The following is a 24735-nucleotide window of genomic DNA, read 5'->3' as shown; positions in this document are numbered from 1 at the left end:
AGTTGTGCAGTCACAATGCAAGGCGCTTAGGGTAATGGAAATGAGCTGCTTTGGGTCCAACTAAGCAGTGCCAAACAGCGCAAAAAGCTCTGCGGAGGCCCCATGGCAAGCAGCCTGGCAATGACTGATATACAACAAATGACTTCCATTTCTGCTCTGCGTGCCTACAGCACCCCCTTCCCCCCACACACACAAGAAAAAAGAAAAAAAAAAACAAGTTATTATTTTTTTCCTGAGAACTCCCCTTCTTGAATATATTTCCAGTATACTTTAAGAAAACATTTTCAAAAGTTTAACTTTTTCGCAACTGAGGATAAATGGCCGGTTTTGAGTGCTTCCAGAAAACTTTTTTTTCTCTTGAGCTACCGGACACATTTACAATTGCTATGCATTAAACTATAACTTAAGATTTCCATTTCGAACATATAAGAGCAGCTTTGTGAAATATGTAATTACTAAGAGATTATTGGTCAACAAAACAAAAAACAATGTGCGAGAAAAGTATACACAAAACACAAATAGGCGTTTTGACTGAGCTTAAAAATTATTTTAGGAATTCTAAGATATACAAAATGTTTATACGTTCCTATGCTATGATTCAACATATATATATTAATGCGGCACACCAAGTTCTTACACCTTTAACGGCTACCAACGTTATTAGGCCTACCAACCTTAAGGCCTACCAACCTTACCTACCAACCTTATCAGGCCTACCAACCTTAAGGGCCTGATGGCTGTGCCACTCCGCGAAGCCAGAAAGTCAGTCGGCCTCTCAAAAATATTCATCCATGCATACCTGTTTGCGTTCTGACACAAAATCATTATCACTTTAGCAATAAAGAACAAGAAAAAAATTAGCGCTCTCAACAAGCATCGCGCGTCACTCCGCAGCGCTAATTTTACACGAGCACCAGGCTATCTTGAAGGTGATAACATGATAAGGCACGGTGCATTTAGCAAAATATCCCCGCTGCACGTTGTCCAGACCCTACACATGAAAGTAATACCACAGTCGTCATATATTAGGCACATTTTGTTTATAAATACAGCGCGAAGTCAAAAACGAACCTTCCCTGGCAGCACCTGCCGAAGTCTGAGGCTGTTGAATGGGAGCCATCAGAACTAAAACCTGAAGAATCCATATCGTTGCTGAAGTCATCACTGTTGCTGGGGTAAAAAAAATCAGCAACAGCACTGGCCGAAGTCCCTGAAACCGCAGTCCGCCTCTGCAGAGTGTGCAGTGAAACAGGACGCCATTTTTGCCCAACTCGCGGCTATCTTAGGTTAAAATTTCACTCGCAACACCGTCTACCCATGCGAAATGTAAACAAACAGATACGAAACTGAAAAAGGGGTTTTCAATGACCACGCCAGATGGTGTCAGCTGTCCGAAAAGCACCGTTTTTATTTTTTGCGGGAAGTTTGAAAGTTCTCGTTCCCCCGTGAACGATGGCCTATGGCGTGATCACAGAAGAGTTAAAGGGGCCCTGCAGACAAAATACAAGTTTGTTTTATTAAAAAGATCGGATGCTTTATTCACTGAAAAATTAATCATTTTAAGTTAAAATCTTGATATTCCGGCCAAATCATGTGTTTCGTGACGTCTGCCATGACATCACATGGTCGGGCGAAATTCAAGTGCGCTGTTCTGTTTGTTCATATTTGCACCTGGTTTGTTTTTGTTACGGCAGGTAGTAATCGTTTCGTGAAACACGACAAAGAGGGTCATGTAAGACAAATGTCACTTACGTGAATCAGCCAGTGTCGTCTGAGACAACCCCAAAGCACTGCACTGCTGTGCAGCAATAGCAAGTATAGCGTGCGCAGTACCGACAGCAGTATACACTGGTACTTCTATGATTACATGTACTTTTATTACTTCCATTGTTTCATCCCACCATTCGTAATGCTATAAAATGAATATGCATTACCGATCAGCGAAAATAGCTTGTTCTGCAAGCTTATACCTTTCCTAACTTGCGTTTGCTTTTGCCAGCCTCAACCAATCACATGGCTGTGCATACGACATCATATGTTCTAGTGCAGGAAATGAGCTAGTGAGCCACATTCCCACTCCCTTTTCAGAGCACTTTAGGGGCTTGCCTTGCCAGCTTAGCTTGCTCGCTGTAATGCTTCGATGTCAAGCGACTGCCGGAATCAGGCAGCACAGCAAGATAACGGACCCAAGAAGAGCTTGACGATGTACCATAACAGCGTCCCACAGAGGGTTCGAAAACTAAGCAGTTTGTATGGTCATAACTGTTTGAAACTCCTGAACCGCTGCCGCTTGACATGCATCTCCCCGTTGTTTAGCACAAAGAAAACTGCAGGAACATTTGAGGCAAAATCTGTGTATATAACCGCCAGCCCCCCCGTCCATTTAGTTCAGAACACCCATTGGGTTGGTTTTTTAAGAGAAAAAAATGGCCAGCAAGTAGGTACAAGAAGAACAGAACGCCCGCTCGCACTGTTCGAGGCAGGGGGCACGCGAGTGAAGGCGGGAAGTTTGAATAGCATTGGACAAACCTCCGTTCTATTCATCAATCAAAAGAGGAGTGAGACAGGGCGGCAAAAAGCGTGATGGGTGGTAGCAGTGAGCGGATAATGGCGCCACAGTCCATTATGGCGAATCACTGCTCTGCACTTCTGAAAGCTTTCACGTTGAGTGGAACGGCGTTACTTTTTTTTCCTAATTATGTAACTTATTTGAGTGAAGTTTATGTTAAAAGTGGTGTCAGTATGATTCTAATGAGGCAACCTTTCGAATGAACCAAACATGTTTTGTCTGCATGGCCCCTTTTAGATAATCGAAAACTTCCAGAATGAATTCATTTTTCTTTGTATTCTTTTAAATTTTAAAACTATGACAGAAATGACCTACTCTGTGACTTTTTTTTTTAAACTTTAAAACACAGCAACAAACATTCCTACTTTATGATTTTGAGTCCAAAAGATGCCAATTTTTTGTCACCGACACTCTATGTATCCTTATGATAACACCTGAATAAAGTCTAGGAGGCAAGATACTTCGAAACTGTGCCAGAAAAAATAAATGCTGAGAAGTGCATCAAGAACATACTTGCAGCTTTATGTCACCATCATTGACAAAATTTATTCAGTGAGAGCTCCCCAAAAACCTCTTGCCAACAACAAGACCTACAGACAAGATCCATCGGAAGCGAGAGCCAACAAGAGGTGCAGCTGATGGCTTGATGCATCAATGCTTCAGTCTTGGTATTCTGCTGTCATAAGAGGAAACAGAGCCCCTAGCAGAAACCCCTACCCCATGCCAGCGGAAACAGCGGTCACTTCTCGTATGTCGGTGCCTGGCTGCCTGTCATGAGATACCCATGGAGCTTCTCACTACACCACACCGCCAGGCGTGCTGTCAACAGAGGAGACAGTGCCCTAGAGCCACATAACCCAGAGCAACCCCATCCATACTTCCTTTGCCCAAGGACCTTGCACTCCAAGTACACAACCAAATCGGCACAAACAATTCTCCCACATCGCAAGCTTTCCGTCAGTGGTGAAAGCCGGAAACTAAGCTCACCAAAGAGAGAGAGAAAGAGAGCACAAAACCCTTCCCACATCAAAGAGAAGCACTACCCAGTAAGAGCACACTGGTCCACTATTCCACGCCCCATTACCTATGGAATAGCCCTGCACCGCTCTGCACTTAAAAGTTAAAATATAATTTGTTTGTATTTGGCACAATGTTTTACTGGATAAGGTAATCCTGAATAACATGTCCTGCAGAGCATCGCAGTGCATTACTAGCATAATATTTCCACCAAATGGACATGGAAAAAAAAAAAAAACAGAGCGGCAGGGAGCGAGGATCAGCTCTAAAAAAATTCAGCAATGAAAGAGTTAAAAGCCAAGTTCTTAAAATTCGATTTGTCTGGCATACCTGAGCTACAAAGTGTAGTTGTTGGGTGCCGCTAAGGGCTTAGCATGGTGTAAAAGTATTCTGTGCCGTTCCAACGTTTTTTCCAAGGCTACTGCTAAATACCTTGACTGGATAATTCTTGCAGTTATTATAGCTTTCAGGCACCATAAAAAGATACCTGGAATGTCACTAAAAGAAATAATTCCTTTTCTAAAAATTGCAAAAGGTAGGTAAAAAAAGTTACTGCCCTTCCACTCTGAAAACGGATGACCTGCGAAGTTGCACGCTTTCCACGGAGTGCTTAAAACAAAATGTTTGTTTGCAATTTACGACTGAGCATACTTCTTAGCCAATTATCTGAATAAAAATTTGGAAAGACCCGATTTATCCTAGCAGACAAACGTAGAGCTGTTTCTTTCCCTCCCATGTCGTAGGCATCTGTGTACTGTTTCTGCAATACACCAACCTAATCCACTCTACCACCGAGGACACTGGACCGGTTGCATTGGGCTGTGTGACGTCCACGTTTAAACCTCCCGCCAACACAACGGGCATGTCATCAGTAAGGGCATGAAACCTTTCACTGCGCGTGCCCTCCTCCCCCCCCTCCCAACCTGCGCACACATAAACCAGCCACCGCCATGAGCGGGTGCTTAAAAGTTAAAGACACTGTCAAACATGCCGCTCTGAAATCCCTTTAAGCTGAACAAGTGATATTGGCCCACGTCAGCATTCCAAGAGGGCAATTGCTGTTCATCCGGGAGGGATTCACTGCTAATCGACGAACTGGAACATGAGGCGGCAGCGGTGGCGGCAGCGGCTTTCCGTTGTTTTCGCACCCATTCGCGCTTTTGTTCCAGACAACGCATCTACAATTGCCTCTATTCTTCCTCCAAACGGACAAAATGCATCTGTCCCATTACGAGTTGAAGCCTGGAAGGCCTCGAGCGTTATTTTACGGGGCAAACATCTAGCTGTCCATTTCCTTTCCCTTACGTGGGCATCTTATTGCCTGTGTGACACACCAACCCAGACCCAAACCGCTCAATTACGGGGGACAGCTGACAAAGTGCATTGAGCCACGAGACCCCCACGTTTAAATCTCCCACCACCACAACCGGTATGTCATCAGTAGCGACATTAAGCCCTGCTGTACGTGCATGCCCCCTCCCCCACCCCCCAACACGTGCACGCCTAAACCAGAAACCGGGGATGGGCACATAATTAGGCATGAAATACACCGGCGAAGGGAGAGAGAAAGACTCATACCTGCCAGGTTCGCCGGGACGGCATTAGGGAGATCGAAGCGGGAATTGGTAGCAACAGAGTGGAATATTATAGATGCCTTTTTATTTTTTCTACAACAGAGCAGGAACCGAACTATGTCGTTCAAACAACTAAATAGCTACACCACTGGTCACTTGGCTAAAGTTTCACCGTAGCTGACGATGCCGTTGTCAGGATGTCCTGCGAGTATATTCTTGAGCGTAACAATGGTCGCCCCTGGCACACTTCGCCAAAAAAACTTGACCGAGGGTGACCGACTGATTGTAGGGTTTTAACGCGCCGACGCAACGCAGGCGATGAGGTGCGCCGTAGTGGAGGGCTCCGGATTAATTTTGACCCCCTGGAGATCTTTAACGTGCGCCGAAATCTCGTACACACGGGCGTTTTTGCTTTTCGCCTCCATCAGAAAAGCGGCCGCCGCGGCCGGGAATCGAACCCGCGACCTCGTGCTCAGCAGTGCAACGCCTTAGCCACTGAGCCACCGCGGCGGGTCTTGACCGAGGGTGGTAAGACATAGATGCTCCAAAATGGGTGCGATTTTTTTTCCATGCTTAACTGCTTGTCTCATTCAGTGTTGCAGTACAGCTGAACCTCGTTATAAGAGACACTGATGTAAGAGACAAATGGGTATAAGAGACACTATTGACTTACATGGTTGGCTGCCCTATCTTTCCCATTAAATTGACCTCTTTTATAACAGACATCGGATGTAGAAGATTGGTTATAAGGGACAAGTCATCCTTGAACTTTAATCGTGCTCAGCAGTGCAACGCCTTAGCCACTGAGCCACCGCGGCGGGTCTTGACCGAGGGTGGTAAGACATAGATGCTCCAAAATGGGTGCGATTTTTTTTCCATGCTTAACTGCTTGTCTTATTCAGTGTTGCAGTACAGATGAACCTCGTTATAAGAGACACTGATGTAAGAGACAAATGGGTATAAGAGACACTATTGACTTACATGGTTGGCTGCCCTATCTTTCCCATTAAATTGACCTCTTTTATAACAGACATCGGATGTAGAAGATTGGTTATAAGGGACAAGTCATCCTTGAACTTTAATCGTGCTCAGCAGTGCAACGCCTTAGCCACTGAGCCACCGCGGCGGGTCTTGACCGAGGGTGGTAAGACATAGATGCTCCAAAATGGGTGCGATTTTTTTTCCATGCTTAACTGCTTGTCTTATTCAGTGTTGCAGTACAGATGAACCTCGTTATAAGAGACACTGATGTAAGAGACAAATGGGTATAAGAGACACTATTGACTTACATGGTTGGCTGCCCTATCTTTCCCATTAAATTGACCTCTTTTATAACAGACATCGGATGTAGAAGATTGGTTATAAGGGACAAGTCATCCTTGAACTTTAATCGTGCTCAGCAGTGCAACGCCTTAGCCACTGAGCCACCGCGGCGGGTCTTGACCGAGGGTGGTAAGACATAGATGCTCCAAAATGGGTGCGATTTTTTTTCCATGCTTAACTGCTTGTCTTATTCAGTGTTGCAGTACAGATGAACCTCGTTATAAGAGACACTGATGTAAGAGACAAATGGGTATAAGAGACACTATTGACTTACATGGTTGGCTGCCCTATCTTTCCCATTAAATTGACCTCTTTTATAACAGACATCGGATGTAGAAGATTGGTTATAAGGGACAAGTCATCCTTGAACTTTAATCGTGCTCAGCAGTGCAACGCCTTAGCCACTGAGCCACCGCGGCGGGTCTTGACCGAGGGTGGTAAGACATAGATGCTCCAAAATGGGTGCGATTTTTTTTCCATGCTTAACTGCTTGTCTTATTCAGTGTTGCAGTACAGATGAACCTCGTTATAAGAGACACTGATGTAAGAGACAAATGGGTATAAGAGACACTATTGACTTACATGGTTGGCTGCCCTATCTTTCCCATTAAATTGACCTCTTTTATAACAGACATCGGATGTAGAAGATTGGTTATAAGGGACAAGTCATCCTTGAACTTTAATCGTGCTCAGCAGTGCAACGCCTTAGCCACTGAGCCACCGCGGCGGGTCTTGACCGAGGGTGGTAAGACATAGATGCTCCAAAATGGGTGCGATTTTTTTTCCATGCTTAACTGCTTGTCTTATTCAGTGTTGCAGTACAGATGAACCTCGTTATAAGAGACACTGATGTAAGAGACAAATGGGTATAAGAGACACTATTGACTTACATGGTTGGCTGCCCTATCTTTCCCATTAAATTGACCTCTTTTATAACAGACATCGGATGTAGAAGATTGGTTATAAGGGACAAGTCATCCTTGAACTTTAATCGTGCTCAGCAGTGCAACGCCTTAGCCACTGAGCCACCGCGGCGGGTCTTGACCGAGGGTGGTAAGACATAGATGCTCCAAAATGGGTGCGATTTTTTTTCCATGCTTAACTGCTTGTCTTATTCAGTGTTGCAGTACAGATGAACCTCGTTATAAGAGACACTGATGTAAGAGACAAATGGGTATAAGAGACACTATTGACTTACATGGTTGGCTGCCCTATCTTTCCCATTAAATTGACCTCTTTTATAACAGACATCGGATGTAGAAGATTGGTTATAAGGGACAAGTCATCCTTGAACTTTAATCAATAATCTCGCTTGTAACAGACATTTGAACTTCAGACGCACTGCCACCAGTCGCTAATTGCAGTTGCTTCCATCCTGGAAGCACAGGTGAATGACAGACGCCTGCAGTCACTATTTATTATAACTTCAGCAAACACACAGTGGTTCAGTCAGCTATGAAATGACGATGAGAAGCCCTGCCAATGGAAATGCAACATACAGAAGTGGTTGAAGCCTACTGCCATCTATTGGATGGAGTGCGATCGCACATGCGGGTTCTCCCACTCGCATAGCTCCCAATTAAGAAGCATCGCAGATGTTGAGTCCTGCAAGCATAATGAATAGCCTGAGCCCACAGCGGAAGAAGCTGTGCGCTCTGCCTATTCATCAGGCTTGTGAACTCAACATGTACGATTCATCTTCCACAAATGAGGAAAGAAAAAAAAGCTTGCAGAATCAGTTGTAAAATACAGTGTAAATACAGTCATGAAGCAAACAAGATTCGGAACTGTTTCATAAATTCTGGGGGCTGAACATAAATTAGAATGGATCTTTTGCAACATGCTGTAGCGTTCTTTTGAGCTTATTTTAGTCATATGGTGCCCACATTGAACTAGGGTCTGATTAGTAAGTGAAAAAATGGTTCCCTGCTTATAAGAGACATCTGATATAAGAGACAGAAACTGCTCCCCGGTACGTGTCTCTTATAAAGGGGTTCAACTGTAGTACTGACCGGTTCAACCTGTCCGCATCGCCAACTACACTTTTTAAGCTCTTCACTGATAACGATGTCAATTGGTGTAAGATTGGATTGGATTGCTAGGTAGCTTCAGCGCAATGTGTCCAGACAAAGAGAAAGATTTGGCCAAACACGAGTCCGTTTTCGGGAGATTTTCATTTCGACCGTACAATCGTACAAAACAGTCAAAACTCGGAAGTCCCCCAGACAAATCAGGAAACCTGGCAGGTATAAAGACTTTATATGCGCCCAGACTAAAACCTGTTATTATTCTTTCACCAGAAGAACTACGACCAGCCGGTCAACGTCGCTCGGAATGGCTTTGAAGCTAAAGAAGAGTAACGTGCTCACACCGGCGTTCCTATGAGGTAAGTTGCTTTCAACCGGCAGGGACCCGCAGCTAGTGGGCAAGATGGAATTTGAGGCGGCAACGGCCACAGCTACATTCTCGGTAGCGGTGGTGGAGGCAGCTTTCGGGCGTTTTTACACCCATTTGCGCTGCTGTTGATTCTCTGCAATCATCTGATAACGGCGCTACGGCCCCTGTCAGACGACTGCGCAACTTGTGAAAGAGGTATCTGTGCTGGCTAGGGGAATAACCATTGTTATAACCGTTTTGATAGAGGGGTTGGCGGTGACGAAGAGGAGCCCCGGAGCGGCGCCGAGTAAATCAGCTTCCCCGGAATGAAAACTGCGGGGGTTAGACATATACTGCTTCGCAGTAAAAGAAAACTTTGCACTGATCAAGACCATGTACCACAGGCCAGTTCTTATAGAATGAGCCAAGAGGTTTTTGAAGTTTGTGAGAAGCAAAACGTCCAAAAAATTTCTTTCTATAACTCCATTTTGCCCTCATCTATGAAATTTAAATGCAGCTAACAGGATCAAAAACTTGTGTCGCCAGAAACGTAGAGGCAAAGTACCCTTTTTGTCACAAACACCTTGATTTGTTTTTGTAACTAAAATTGGAGATGGCAGGGCAACACTTCTGGGACATTTGATATCAAAATGAATGACCCTGAAGCATTAAAGGGGCCCGAAATGCTTAAATAACGTGCCGGAGCTACGTCCAAGCTCCAAGGGGCTTGCCGGGGAATAATCTCAGCAAAGGGAAGTGGTGCTCACGCGCTGGGTATCTGCAGGAAGAGCAAGAAGCGGCCGCCTTCGTAGGGGCTGTCGGGCGGCCCAGCAATGGCGGCCTGCCAGTGGGCGCACAGTGGGTCCAGGGGCACAGCCTCGATGCCCTCGGGGGGCTCGGTCTGGAGCAGGCGCAGCTCCTGCTGCAGCCGCACCGTGCGCCACGAGCCCTCGGGGCCCCCCCACTCCAGGCTCTTGGCCCCGCCCCGGGACCCCCGCGGGCTTTCGCGGAGCTCCTGCAGGCAACGGCGGCACGGGGCGCTGGCCACCCTGCAAAGGCACCACAGCCGACACTCCGGAAGGAATCGCAGCAACGTCGGGTCTCCCGCAAGTGGGGCATGCTTCCATTTCGAGACCATTAGGCACACTTGGACGCCTAGGCACACGGCAAAATCTGGCTAAACTTACAGAAAGATCCCCCACAATACCTTTAGCAATTTCCAAGCCACCTTGCTTCCCTCACGCAGCTTGCAATAATTAGATAATTGCAAGAACATTAAGGATAACTTCCCACATGCCACACACACACAAAAAAAAAAGCGTTACCTAAATGAGTTACACATTGTCGCTTCCCCCAGCACCTGACAGATGCGTGCGTGTGAGCACATTACTCTGACTGCCTCTTATAAAGAGCCAAGTCACACCTCATTAACTGTTCTCAACTTATTGAGTTTCATGATCTCTTTATTCAAGGCTATCGTGGAAACAGATCTCGCGATATTTTCTATGCATCTGGTAAAATCTCCCAGATTGAGATTTGCTGCGGCAGGCACTTCTAAAATCAAAACACCATTTCATACTTCTCTGAATCAAACCAGTTGAAAGACCAGCCAGCACGCCTTACTTCACTTTTACCTAAAGATCACACAGACTTGGTTTGGCCGGGAGGAATAATGAAGGGGAGGAACACGAGACAAGAAGCCCATCTCGCGTTCCTCCCCTTGTCCTTCGTGCATTGAAATTTTTTTGATAAATTATTACAAACTCACCAAAGCCATAAAAAACTACTGCATGGAGACTGGGCTTGGTTAACAACTCAGTAGCCAAAAAAATAAAAAAGAACAGTACAGCCCATTGCTGCATAACAGCAAATACATTTGGCAAACAAATTTCCACTAAGCCTAGAATGAGACTCTAGAAACAAAGCATGAATTATCACGGCAAGAGCCTGAAATTCAAGATTACCCATGCACACATAAAAGTGCAATTTTTATCAACTTTCTACACACCGATGAGTAAAGTGCGCAGTACCAACAGCTATTACCAAAGAACTAAAACAGCACCATCAAAGTATAATCTGTAGCTTGTTTAATTGGTTGATTGATTGAGTGACTGATTGGTTGTGGGGTTCAACGTGTTGAAGCTACACCTATGAAGCACGCCGAAGCGGACAGCTCTTGATTAATTTTGACCAACCGGGGATCTTTAATGTGCACCAAAATCTCCACACACGGGCGTTTTTGCTTTTCACCTCCAAATATCTGTTTGACGCTTTCTCAGCTCATCAGCGTATGATAGGATAACAACGACATGGCGCCATGAAAGTAACTGCATGGCAGAAATGGAGAAAAGAAAAACCTTTGTGGAAGCAAAGTTCAGGACTAAAGCAAATAATCATTTCTGTGGACAAGGAAGTTGACAGGCAATGGAACACACAATATTTGAAAAGCTGAGCTTCCAACTAACCCGCTATAATGCCGTCAGAGGATTACACATACCAAGTGTGTTATTAATGACTTGCAAAGTATCAGGCTAGTCTATGATAGTATCATAGCTGTCAAGGAAGTGTCCCGTAGGCAGCAAACCTTGCTTTTTCCATGCATGTCATGCGCGGCAAACATGAAGACCAAAAAATGTTGACCGTAGTTCAACACTGTCCTACACACCTGTTGCAAACACCCTCCTCTTTAAGCGTACATAACTATTAGTTTGCAGAGCCATCCGCAGGTGCGATCCCTAGCCCTTCTAATGCCCCAGTGTATGTGAATGATGGCGATGGGGGTTTGGGGAACAGCATGCTTCCGCTTGTACAGAGGCACACAAAGTGATCGCAGCTTCAGCCTACCAATTAATGATCAAGGGATATCAACCCAGACCGAATAACGTACCAACAGACAGTAGCAGCACGGTTGCAGGAATAAACGACTTTTAACCGAGGGGACTTGCACGGCTTTGCATCAGCTTTGAGCCAGAGTCCGTCTACCCCCCCACCCACTTGAAGATAGTAAGCAGCGACACGTACAGCCGGCTGTACAGGCTCCGCCAGCAGGCGACTCGGTGAGGAGGCTTGAAGAGGGGCCAGCGATGCTTGATGAACAAGGCCCAGTGGTCTTGACTAATCTCAGACTCCAGGATCTGACGCCAGCGACGGCACACCTGGCTGCAGTGCCACAGGGACAGGTCATCCAGCTTGCGGAAGATGATGGACAGCACTGCACACAGTTGGGACCGCACAGTGAGACACAATGACAACCGGTGGACAGCCAGGGTGACAGAGTGGTTACCATGAGACAGGTCCAGAAGAAGGGTAAGGCTGCTAACCTGACGAAGGGTCGAAATAAGTAAACTCAGAGGCAAACAATAGATTTGGGAAGTGCGGGACAAGAGCAGGTGGAGGTCAATGGGAGAGGCCTTCATCCTGCAGTGGACCTACCTCATTGGCACTATACTAGCACGCACCTTTTTTTTTGCTAAAAGTAGCCTTCAAATTCGTGTGCGCGTAACAATCAGGCTCAAAACCAAAATCGGCCTCAAAGCAGCCAGCAGCATTGTCATGGATGACAATGTCATGGATGACTCCTCTCAAAACCCAACTAAATTCATTCCAAAATAATCCGTAAAAATCAGATGACCAAATTTTAGTGCACCCATTCCTTAATAGGTATACTTTAACCAGCTATTGCACATATTTCTGTTGCTGTGATTAGCCAGTCGTTTCAGTCGTTATGGCACCAAAGAGGTACCACTATGAAGCGTCCATCAAGCGCAAGGTAACTTTACTTGGTAACAGCAAGGGAAACTGAGCAACATCATGCAACTGGGCATCCTGGAGACCAAAGTGCACAGTTACATAAACAAAGCAGAGTCATATTTTCATGCAAGGCTTCGACGGCTGTCAGAGCGGGAGTTTTCAAAAACTTGAAGAAGACTCCCAGGTGAAATTCATAAATTAGCAGTGATTGAACCAACAGCTTGTCACATCTGGAATTATGATGGTCACACTTGAAATTGCAAATACTTTCAAGGTTCCCCGCTCCTGTTCTAGTGCCAGCACGAGCTGGATAAGCAAGTTAATGAAGCACAAGGAATTCCTGCTGTGACAGCAGCAAACGTCAAATAAAATGTCTTCGGCCAGGCACATGGTTTCATGTCTTACATCTGCATAGTAGAATCAACGTCAAATTACTATTATTATTTTAAATTTTCCTACCTAAACATATCTCAGTGTTACAATTAGGGGCACGTTGAATCGTGCACGTGCAGTAAGTAGGTCATTGATGACGATGATTAATTAACGACTGCTCCCTACCACCGTCACTTAGCTTCATTTACTTGTACTTTTTTTTTTTTCGTCTACCTCCAGTACTGTCTCTTTCTAGTTTATCTGCTCTGGGGCAAAATTCTTAGTCTTGTCCATCTCCTGTCCATTTAAAGTGTCCATTTCGAGCGAGCTTGAAAGCAGAAGACCCAGATGTGATGTAGAATAAGCACGGTAGGGCGCTGGTTTCTGTGCGCGTTATTGGTGAAAGGCCTCTCAAGTGCAAATACACCACGATTGAAATGAATGTGAAATGGGCATTTCAAAAATGGTCACAATTCATAATTCTGCCTCTGGAGCCATTTGCTAAAAGTGTACAAAGCAGGTCATTTTGTAAAGACGGGCAGCAGTTTACTAGGCAAAGTGCCATTAGCAGGATGAATTTAACCCAGAACACCTTTCATGGGCTTCTTCATGCAGTAGGATGTTGAGATCTAGTGAAACTAAATTTGCAAAAAAGTGGAGCATCACTACGAGTGAAAGGAAAGGTCCAACATGTGCAAGCCCTACGAGAAGAAGCAACAGTGCCACCCTGGCTGGCGTGAGGGCATAAAGTGCACAGCAAGTTTATGCGCTCAGCACTGCCACGAAGCAGCACCCTTGAAGTTTACCTGCTCTTAAAAACATCCCTATAATAAATATCTTCAAAAATTTATCCCAAGCATGTAAAGTCGTCTCCTCCAAGTAATTTACCAGACATTGCCAGAAGGGCTCAGGCTCTGAAATCCCATTACCCCCCAGCACTAATCCTCTTACCATGCAAGAAATTGAACACATGCAAAAATGTTCATACAAGACAAAGCGCACAAAACCTGCCTTCTAGTGGAAGCTGGGCAAGGACACCATCTGGCATGGACTCCTGGGGCCTCGGGCTGCTAAGCGCAGAGATGCACTCAGCCAGCCGATCAGTCTTCTGGCATGACATAACAAGTCGGGGCCGCTCGACGCTGTGGTTCACCATCTCGTAAAAGTCAGCCGGCTCATCATTGCCGGAGTCTTCAGAGTCACTCTTCTGCAAAGGTGATGACGGTGATTGTGTTTTATGGCACATAGGCATGTTGGCTAAACACCAGGCTGGGTGCATGCATGCAGATAACACATGCAGGCGTAGAAGGCCAATTACAAACTAAAACGAAAATTGAAAAGAATGGGAGTTTGTCAAAGTTATAAAAAAACTTGCGCACAATCACGACGTTTCCACCTTTTTTTAAGAGCCCGCAGCGCTGCTCTAACTAATGATGGGCAGGCTGGGGTTATGCGCAGTAACAAATCATTCAATCTCAGAAAACAGTTCAATGAAGCCCATGCACCATACTGCGCCATTTGAACATTCTACTAAAACCTGGACAACAAATAGTCATGTTGGTCGCGAGTTCGATTCCCGGCCGCCGCGGCCGCTTTTCTGATGGAGGCGAAGAGCAAAAACGCCCGTGTGTACGAGATTTCGCCGCCTGTTAAAGATCCTCAGGTGGTCAAAATTAATCCGGAGCCCTCCACTACGTCGCGCCTCTTCGCCTGCGTTGCGTCGGTGCGTTAAACCCTGCAATCAATCAATCAATCAATAGTTGCTCCCCACATCTTGTCACGACTGGTTTTTGTGTACCTGGAAAAAGATGTGAATTTGTTGCGTGTGTGTGCCTTATCCCAGTTAGCTACTTTTACTCCTCTGTTTTTACCTAAACAGGTTTTATTACATGTAGTTTGCTCTCAGTGTGCCCCATTTTTCTTGCCATTTCCGTCAAAACAAAGCAACCTGCCTGCATCCACAGAGCTTTCAAGGGCAGCCATGGTACCATTTCGGTGATACCCCACTTCATTATGCGAAATACCACAGTGGCAGCCAGAGACCCAGCACACTGCAACTTCAAGACATTATGTGGGCTGGCATGATTCGTGCCTCGGATGAGCTGAGCTTTTCCATGCAAAAAGGCCAAGAACGAGCTTAGCCCGTTCACGAAACTTTCAGTTACCTTAGAATGCCACGAATGAGCTAAGCTCTGATCGATTGATTGTGGGGTTTAATGTGCCCTCGCTACACAGGCGATGAGGCACGCCGTAGTGGAGGGCTCCGGATTAATTTTGACCACCTGGGAACCTTTAACATACGTCAAAATCTCGAACACAGGCGTTTTTGGTTTTTCGCCTCCATCAGAAAAGCAGCTGCCGCGGCGGGTAATCGAACCCGCATCCAAACGAGCTAAGCTCACTTGAGTAATTCGCGCATTCGCAGTAGACGGCAGCACCCACTCCGTGCACCAGTGTGAGCAAGAGCAAGCACTGGTAACTGGAATTTCACAAAATGGTGCTGCTCACAGGTGATTCTCCGCCTGCTTCGTTACAGAAAATAAAGGCCGTTTTGAGTGATGATTTGACTGATTATGAAAAGGACGAGTTCAGTTCCACGACTGAGAGCGACAGTGTGTTGACACCACTGCAATGGCGCTAAATCAATACTAACACTGCCTAGATCGCTTCGACGCCCACCTTGCTCTCAGTTTTTGTTCCAATTTCAAATAAACTGTTAAAACACCATCTAAGAGTTATTTTTGAAAGGATTCTCAAATAAAATAAGGTTGGCCAGTTTTGGTCATCATTTGGGACAACAACTGGGGATGGAAGGGGTTAACTGCGCTCTATTCTCCCATCCAGTGGTATCCATTATTTGTGCGGTTCGTGTGCCTCCTAAAATATGTTCCGCCCAAGTATACTCGGCTCCTCTCATTTCTGTTAACAGCAGCCATCTCTAGCTTGTCCTCTAATCAATGGTGTGCTTTCTTTCAAGCTCGTTCATTTTGTGTCTTTCCATAAATGAGCACCCAGCACCCCACTAACTGATCCTACAGCCTGCTGAAGACAGTTCATTGCGAACTTGTTCATCCAGCCAGCTACCGGCTACGGGTGCTGAGCTTCCCAAACTTTTCCGTTAAATTTTCAATGTGCCACGAGTCTCAGGTACTGCCCCTCTTCCCTTACATTACAACCTGCACTGCTCCAGCTGTAAAACCAGCACTGTGCACCAAGCCACTCACCCAGGCCTGGTCTCCACCCTCCAGCTCGTAGAGCACATCTGGGTATAAGAAAGCATGGCAGGTGCAGCACAGTGGATGACCAAAAGACGGTCCGTAGAACCCATTGCAGGCGTGGCACACTGCTTGCTGCAGAAGAGGAAGGAGCAGTCAACCACTAGGTGGCCACACCGGCTGTCTACAGTCAAGCAGCACAATTGGGCCTCCCGCAGTGAGTGCACAAACTATAATCTCTCGAATCAAGTGCTAATCCCAAAATCAGTCACTAATAATGGCAAAATGAACACAAGTACTATTTATGCCAGCAATTAGAAAAGTATACACCGTCTTCAGGCAACGTGTAGCAGAGCTTGCCACCAAGCTGGAGTCTTGAACTTTGATAGGAATAGGCTACGGTTATGTCCTCGTGCGACCCATCTCCAGTAATACCTCATTTTAGTTTTGGCACATGCCAAAAAACTGCGGATGGTATAATCTATTCTGTAGCCCTCGGCTGAGCATCATTTACAGCCTATTACAACATGGAAAACAACTTCCATTTTTTTTACTGGCCCTGACAAAGTCACTACAAGTATCATGCAATGTCTGTAAGATACGGTTATCAGCATGAGACAATAGAGCTCTTCAATTTGTGCTGAACTAGAGCAGCCCTTGTATGTGTCACAGGGGCATATCAATAACTACTGAGCCTAAAGACCCCGAACTTTTTGTGGCAAATGAATACTTAAACTCAACAACGGCTCCCTCCATAGTTAGTGAATTCTCTGTGACATGAATGTATATCCCAGTAAAACGGCCAGAGTGAAGGACTAGTGCATGACGGCCAGGAACTTTTGAATGATTAATGGCTTTTGAAAAGTTGGGTGACAGCTGGGTCAATGCTCATTAATACGTTTGTTAGACAGCTATCGCTATGAACACCCAATGCCACTAAAATTGACCATAGAATCCAACAAAGGTGCGCCATTATCACACAACCATCCCAAAGGGCCAATGAGAAGCCTTTCTCCCTCAGCCACCCAGACAACCCCTGTGAGCACTTTAATGGCACAAGCGTCACATAGTTTGAGGATCACAGCCGATCCCCATTGAGGTTGATGGGCATTTGTTTCAGAAGCAATTAAAATGACCTGACAAAAAGCGTATACTCATACTCACATGGGTACTGTCACACACACAGTTAAATTACCATATAAGCAATTTTCCTTTAATGTTTCACTAGTTGTTTGCCACTAAAAATTTTAGCAAAATCGGCTTAATGGTAACGTAGCATATCATAGCAGCGGTGCCATACTCCTGTGAGAGCCATTTCAACAGCCACTGAACTTTCAAATGAGTGCTGTCACACGGCTATAATCAACGCCAGTTAACTTTGACAGACCTCAAACTCAAGGACCATTACAGAGCCACCTGAAGCACGCTCACAACCACAGTTTATGACTGATCAAGCCATGCTTCTCAAGGGACTGTGGAGATGGCAATGTATCCCAGGTATTACACTTCTGTCCCAAAGGCAGTTCGATCAATGGCCCAGATGAAATTGAACTTTTCAGTGGTGAACAACCACTGAAATGTTCAATGACGGCAGGCTCAATAATAACTGACATCGGCTGGGTGACATGGATATTACTCACCAATGTGACAACTGTATTTGTTCTACTTGGCGTTTGGCACACGCTTTACCACTGATGGCATAGAAACATTGGATACTACTTCAAATGCATTAGGATTTTTTTTCCTCAAAACCGCATGGTGAATTTGTTACTACGACAGTATGCGACCAGTGTCACAGGGGCTATATTTCAATGACTACTGCGCTGCTGCCCGTGGGACAGCACAGAGGTTTCGAATTCGTGAAAATAACTCGCCAAGCGCCAATAAGAGCTGCTGCGTGTCAGTGATCATTTTTTACTGTGGCACAAAACAGCCCAAGTCATCTAGCCTAGTAATTCGTTAAGGCACAAACTAGTTGTGGTGAAAGAGCGCGACGCCGAGTTGACGGCGTCTACAAGCTCCATATACTTAACATTCGATTTACAATCGCTTAACTTACAAACAGTAGCAGCAAAACCACTGTTCGAATATCTAAGCACTAGGTGTGACCCTCGCTCAGATCGTCGAAACCGCTTTTCGGGTTACGGAACGTAATCAGCGCTTGCCTGGTTCAACGTGAGCACGGCAATGTAAAGCGGTGCTCAAATAGAACTTTTTTTTTTTTCATGTTTAGCTCGGAAGCAAACTTACACGTGCATCAGCAATCGTTCATACGGTTCGCTAGTGCATTCCAAAATTACAATTTATCACTTAAAAGGCAATACGCTGTCTCAGCTCGAATCGGCTTACGAAATTTAGACGGCAAAAAACAAAAACAAAAAATGCCATTAAAACAGTTATTCGTGCCAGCCCCATGATATAAGACTATACAAACATGCCCTGCCTGTTGATGACAACGCATAACATGAGCTTTGTTTCGAAGTAAAGAGAATCGGGCAACGCCGAACTGCGAACGCTGTGCCGCTACGCACGCAGTCAAACTCGCAGCACAGCGCTGGAAAATGTACGACATCAAGCCATCACCAACCTTGAATTGGAATACGTTATGTCCGTTTCGAATTACTTCCTCCGGTCGACCATCAGCCGGTCGTCTGACAGATACCGTGCTGCGCTGTAGATTGCAGTTCACGGCAGCCATTCCTACGCCATGCGCTGCCGTCCAGGCGTGGATATTTAACTCCAACGACTGATCAACACTGCATAGCCGTTCTGACGGCACGAAAAAGCTGAAAGCTCGCACGCTGCTCACGTCCTCAACAGCGTAACCATCCAAGGGAGGCAAAGCAGAGCGAAGCAGAGGCAGATAGACGCGCTGTTGCGTTCGCCCAGCGTCCTGCGGAGACGAGAACACACGGGCACGCCAGGCCCTCGCGAAGTCAGTGGGGGTTGTCAGGCCAGTCCGAGCTTTGGCACGGTGCTGGCACGAGGTGGCGCATGCGGCCGGCGTGGCGCGGTGCCAGTGGTGGACCACGGCCTGGTGGACCGGGGCTCGCTTCACGTGCTCCAACCCCGGCCGCAGCGCCCGACAACAATGCGTTTTCGAATCACTGTAGCGCGTCCCGACACGACAAGGAGATGACAAAAGAAGCAGCTTTCTTAGAGCTGCGACTCATAGGGAAAAAAATAGTAACTAATGTTAATTTTAACTGCGAGCTCGCACGCTGCTCTAATTATGCGAAAAAGTGTTTTTCTGCAGGTTTCGACCTGAATGACTGCCGTGAAAATCTCCCAAATGCTTGTATGTACACTAGAGGCACCGCCGGCGCCAGAGATAAACTAGTGTAGGAAAAACCAACAGCAAATCATAACAGGCGCCAAGGCGCGTTCGCGTTGAAACGAAACTGTACACGCCCACGAGTTGAGCGATATTTGCCAAGGGGGAAAGTATGCTGCCTACACGAACGACGCAGATAACATTCATGCAGGCAAATTCTCTTCTATTACCAGTATTACCAGAGTCCCTCAATGTTTTGAAGGACTGGTATTACTTATGGCAGGGGTGTCGGAACCAGTGTTGCGGAGTTAACACTCCGGAATCGGAATGACTCTGGATTTATTCCGCTTTTTCGTGACCCCGGAATGGAATGGGAATGGGATGGAGACAACGCTTACAGAAGTGGAATGGGAATGACTACGCCACTTTTGCCGCCCGAATGGAATGGGAATAGAATGCGCTGAATTTTTAAACGAGCTCTGCCGATTTTCAGATGGAATATTGAGCCAAGCTGGCGCTTGAACCAGCGCAGTTTGCATACATTTTATTTGTAGTAACTTTGTTTCTGAGAGGTGTTATATAGGTGGGGAAATCCACACGGCAGGGGGGGTGGGGGGGGGGGGGGGGAAGAGGAGGGGAAGGGGTTACTGAAGGCATGCTAACGACTGAGGATATTTTCTTGCCGGTAGTTTTGTGTCCTGTGGGGATGGGTACGAGGAAGCCACAGGAGGATGTGAGGGACATTCCTGGGCAGCCGTGTGCACTAACGGGTTACCTAGCTGTGACCCTCTCGATGTGCGCCAGGGTTTAAACCAAATGAATGTATAACAAAAATCAAGCGCTACAATTTGCTCCAAAACCATCCACTAAGGGCTCGTAGCATGTATTGTTGACAGTGTTGCACGAGTCTCAGAGACACACGCAGAAAAATGGGCCAACTTGTGCCAGAGTATTGAGAGCGGTTTTAAATAATGCACTGTATTGAACAAGTAGAGCCAAGTGAATGCCAAGACAATCAACAAGCAAAATGAGGTTAATGAGAAAGAAGTGGCGGCTTTCATATAACGAATGCCAAACTACACTCTTTCGCGAAGCTACCCTACTATCACTCGCACTGTTACAATAGTAATTTTCTTCAGTGCTGTGCACAGCGCTAAGTATAACGAGTGCGTGTAGATGTGAGCAAGGTATGGACGACGTGCCTGTGACTTAGCTACTGCAGTGTATTACCACTGGTGTGATGATATGCATAGTGCATATCCAGGTAACATGTGACTTGCTGTGCGAGACGAAACAAGCAGACAGCAATGTATTCTTCCTCTTTTGGTCAGCAAGTACTAGTGTTTGCCGTGGCCATGTTAGCAATTGTTGATAAATATTTCTTGGGGTTGACTGACGTATAAGTTCTTAATGATGCAGAGAGGAGCGATGCGTTTCAGTCTCTTGCAGTGAAGGAACCGGAGGTAGCGTCGTACTCGCAGCATTTCAAAGTTGTGGCCTGACGGTGAGTCCGCATGGGTCTGGTAGCGGAGATCGAAAGATTCGTGTTGGAGAGGCTGGAGATGAGCAGGTAGAACTACAGACTATAAGGTGGCAAGACCATGCACTGCCTCGTTACCTCCCCACCTCCCTGGGCTCCCACCTGCTCCAGCGTCCAGGTGATGCCACTGCCCCCTGCATATGCACATATTGTCACTCCGCGTGTGTGTCTTTTACAGACAGGGTAGCCTGGCCCCCCACTCAAGGGGCACCTGAAGACTGCTGGTGATCCCAAGACAGCTCCGGGAAAGCTAGGTTCATTTGCAGAAGACAACATGCTTAAGAAAATTTACAGCATCTTTCCGAGAGGGGAACCATGGGGTAGATGCGACGCATCGGGGGTTGCCGTTGCGTTATTCAAATCATCGGACGATGTCATCGGAGCGCCGGCAACAGAACGACTGAGCGGAGCGGCGCACTTACCGCGTTTTTATGCAGCGGAATGAGTGAGAGCAGCGCATAGCAGCGCATAGCAGCGCATAGCAGCGCATGCGCATGTGTTAACTGAGCGCAAGCGCGAGCGCAAGCTGCGCGCTAATGCACAGCTGGCACGCCGACGGGAGCGAGCTGACCGCGCTGACGCACAGATGGCACTGCGGTGAGAGCGGCGGAGCGCACAGCTGCCGCGCCAAGGATGCGGACTACGCCGCGACGACGCGGGACAAGGCGAGCGCATCTAAAACAGATGATTCAGTCGAAATGCCGGTGGTGCTGGTCACTAATTATTTTTCTCCTTATGCAGGCCCCCAATTCTAAAACAATAATGATTTCGACGTTCCCCATCTTCAGCAGATATATAGTTCAAAGGCCGCATTTGACAAGCATTTGACAAGCTAATCTTCCATCTCATGACGCATTTGACAAGCTAATCTTCCATCTCAAATATTCGATGCCTGCATTATCAATCAAAAGATGGATTGTTTTCCCTTTAATATTGGTCTCATACTATCATGAGACTAGCCAGGTTTCCTGGACGGTATGACCATAATCCCTCTAAGCTAACCAGCTCAGATTTCATAGGAAACCCTGGTTCCCTTAGCGGCTTGCACCAATCGCATAATTACTCACGCTCTAACAGGTTGTGAGCAGATATATCCGTAGTGCGGCTATATATTATGAAATATGAATGCATCCGTATCATACCACCGGAATTTTCCTAATGTACTGGCATAGCAAACAATCGGAAACAATCGGTACAAAATTAAAACAAATGATCTGTTGTGCATACACATACTCTAATAATATAACACAGATAGTTCAATTTCAAATTCCTCAAATATTAAACCGTAACATCAAAAATTCATTACACTGACCTCACAAGTACATTTTAATGCATAGCATAACTTATTTTTTCAACTTATTTGTGTATTTAACTCTTTTTCTTTGTCAATATTCATCGTGTAAGCTTTCATTTGGTAGCATGAACGTGCATGTCTGGTAGTATGTTCGCGGTTAGAAGGCATGTATATAAATGTGCAAGAAGCGTGTATTGGTTTTGCTAATTTTCATTTTTTTCATATATGTATATGTACACTGTTGTTTCGCATTGATAAATAAAAAGGTATGCAAGTGCTACCATTGCCTCGTGTAGAGGGTGCACTCACTGTGAAGTCACTAACACAGGGTTCGTACAGGCTTCAAAAGCAAAAATTCAAGAGTTTTCAAGGACTTTCAAGGACCACAAAACACATTTTCAAGGTCCCCATCTAATGTTTTATCTGGGATTATTTATAACTTTTCCAACACAATGCAAAAGTTTTTTATTGCGCAATACCTAAGCACATTAGTGCACATTTAGATAGGTGCTAACGGGTTCGTAAATGCTCCCCCAGCTTCATTTTTTAATTTCATGGCTGGTATTTAGAGGTTTTTCTTTTTTCTTTATTTCAAAACTTGGTTAATGTTGCATGCATCTCCTGCTTAGTCAGCAAGAGTATCAGCTGAAATTAAATCGAGCAAGTGTTGCTTCAAGGCAGGATGAACTATGTACACGTCCACCATTTTCACGTAAAAGCAAACGTAGATGGAGCGTATGAGGAACAGCAAACATGCAATGAGCAAGCGTCCATAGACTAGATGGAAGATGCAAGATAGAGAACAGAAGCTGGCTTTCACTGGATGTATCGTGATATAGATTGGATTGACAAGTGCCTGCTCCTAATGTTGCCTTGTAATAATGAAAATCTACCAAACTTGTAATTTCGCGCAATACACTGAAACTGGATTGTTACAATATTTTTTTACATTTGTTAACACCTAAAATCCACGATCAACACTTTAAATTCTTGTGAAAAGACAGGGCCATTGATTCTCTCCGGAAGAATCAAGGGTTTTCAAGGACCATTTAAAAATTCCAGGACTTTCCAGGCCTTGAAATTGACACTTCAAGAATTTTCAAGGTTTTCAAGGACCTGTGCGAACCCTGTAACAGGACTTTTAAAGCGAAGCTTTCTATTCCCCACTGATGTAGTGGTTCCTTGCGAAAACCCACTGCAGGAGAGCCACCTTTGCACAATGTGTTTTGCGAAGGCACATCAAACACCTCAAAAGTGCGAAGGCACAAATGCTTCCCTGTTCGGAATCGAACCCAAGTTCCTCGCTTTATCAAGGCGACGTCTATCAGACTGCGCCATTTCAACACGGTCGGAGCAGTCTGGATTTTGGACTTTCACTTTAACTCACGTAACATGGCAGACAGCTTCGCGTTTTAACATTTAGATTTTTTAATTTTTTTACTGAGCTTCCCACAATCTGTGATGTTGAATGAATAGTTATTTGGTTTGACTTGGTTTTATGTGGGTGGGGTGCTAGTGATTACTTATGTATGTGTACTAGTCATTGGAGCGCCACTGCACAGCCCGTGGAGAAGTACACAAAGAAAATAAATAATCATAATAATATCTCAATAACACTAATAATAATTATGATGATGATTATTATGATTATTTATTTATTTATTCCAGGTTCCTACAGCGCCCGTAGGGCATTATTGTAGGGGGGTTAATTTCAAACCGTATACAGTACGTAAATGTGTCAGTGTGAGACAAAAAGCAATGAAACACTTAATTGAACAGCAATACATGAGTAAAATATCAGGAAAAAAATTATACTGCATGCTCGATAGCCTCAGCAAAATTAGTGGCAAGAAACACTTCATTTGGGTATGCAATGGTAGCATATTCTTCGCTTCCCCAGGTGAAAAATAGTTCCGATGCCACTGACTTTTATGGCCAGAACTGATAGGTTCTTGATTTGCCATTTTTTACAGAGCTTGGCCGAGTGTGAACAACAAAGACGAATCACTTGCAGTAAGCAGATGGCTGTAGGCGCCGGCAACACATGTGGAGGCACATGCTTGCTCATGTGAAACCATGGTCGCTCCACCCGCCAATCGCAGCTTGAGAAACTAGCACAGAATTTACTTCACTAGCACCAAAAAGCCAGACTGTTGGTTGGTGATGATGATGATGCCCTCAACTAGCTTGCAGTGCAAGTTTGACGCAAGGAGGGATCGGTCAGAGCTAAAACGTTTACTGCGCTCCAGTTGGAGCGGATAACTAACATTTGACTTGTAGAGCAGAAAAGAAAACAGGAAAATGAAATTCAAGGAGCTGGAGCATAATGATACCCCAAATACTCCATCCTTAGCAAATCAAGCAGTCTGTTACAGAAGAACCATGAATGAACACACAAATACCCTCTTTTACAAACCTCAAAAGAGAGACT

The 24735-nt window shown here is 45.5% G+C and overlaps 1 protein-coding gene across 2 annotated transcripts in view; it reads right to left on the bottom strand.

Annotated features, from left to right (window-relative positions):
- LOC144155509 (uncharacterized) overlaps positions 1-19339 on the bottom strand; it is a 48304-nt gene extending 28965 nt beyond the window's left edge. The window contains exons 1-5 of one of the 2 annotated variants that reach the window (XM_077687006.1): positions 18784-19333; positions 16206-16331; positions 13993-14188; positions 11881-12070; positions 9627-9908 (exon numbers count right to left, since the gene is read on the bottom strand). In XM_077687006.1, coding sequence (XP_077543132.1) covers positions 9627-9908; positions 11881-12070; positions 13993-14188; positions 16206-16331; positions 18784-18894 — 905 coding nt within the window. In that variant the 5' untranslated portion in view covers positions 18895-19333. Of the gene's footprint in view, positions 1-9626; positions 9909-11880; positions 12071-13992; positions 14189-16205; positions 16332-18783 lie in introns of both variants that reach the window. The other variant, XM_077687005.1, reaches the window with a different exon arrangement.
- Positions 19340-24735: the final 5396 nt, after the last annotated feature.

The sequence above is a fragment of the Haemaphysalis longicornis genome, unplaced genomic scaffold (assembly GCF_048455015.1).
Source record: "Haemaphysalis longicornis isolate Haplotype H1 unplaced genomic scaffold, Haemaphysalis longicornis Haplotype H1 scaffold_1, whole genome shotgun sequence".
Classification (NCBI taxonomy): Eukaryota; Metazoa; Arthropoda; class Arachnida; order Ixodida; family Ixodidae; genus Haemaphysalis; species Haemaphysalis longicornis.
Note: the sequence above shows the minus strand (reverse complement) of the source record. Positions and strands in the feature narration are given on the sequence as shown.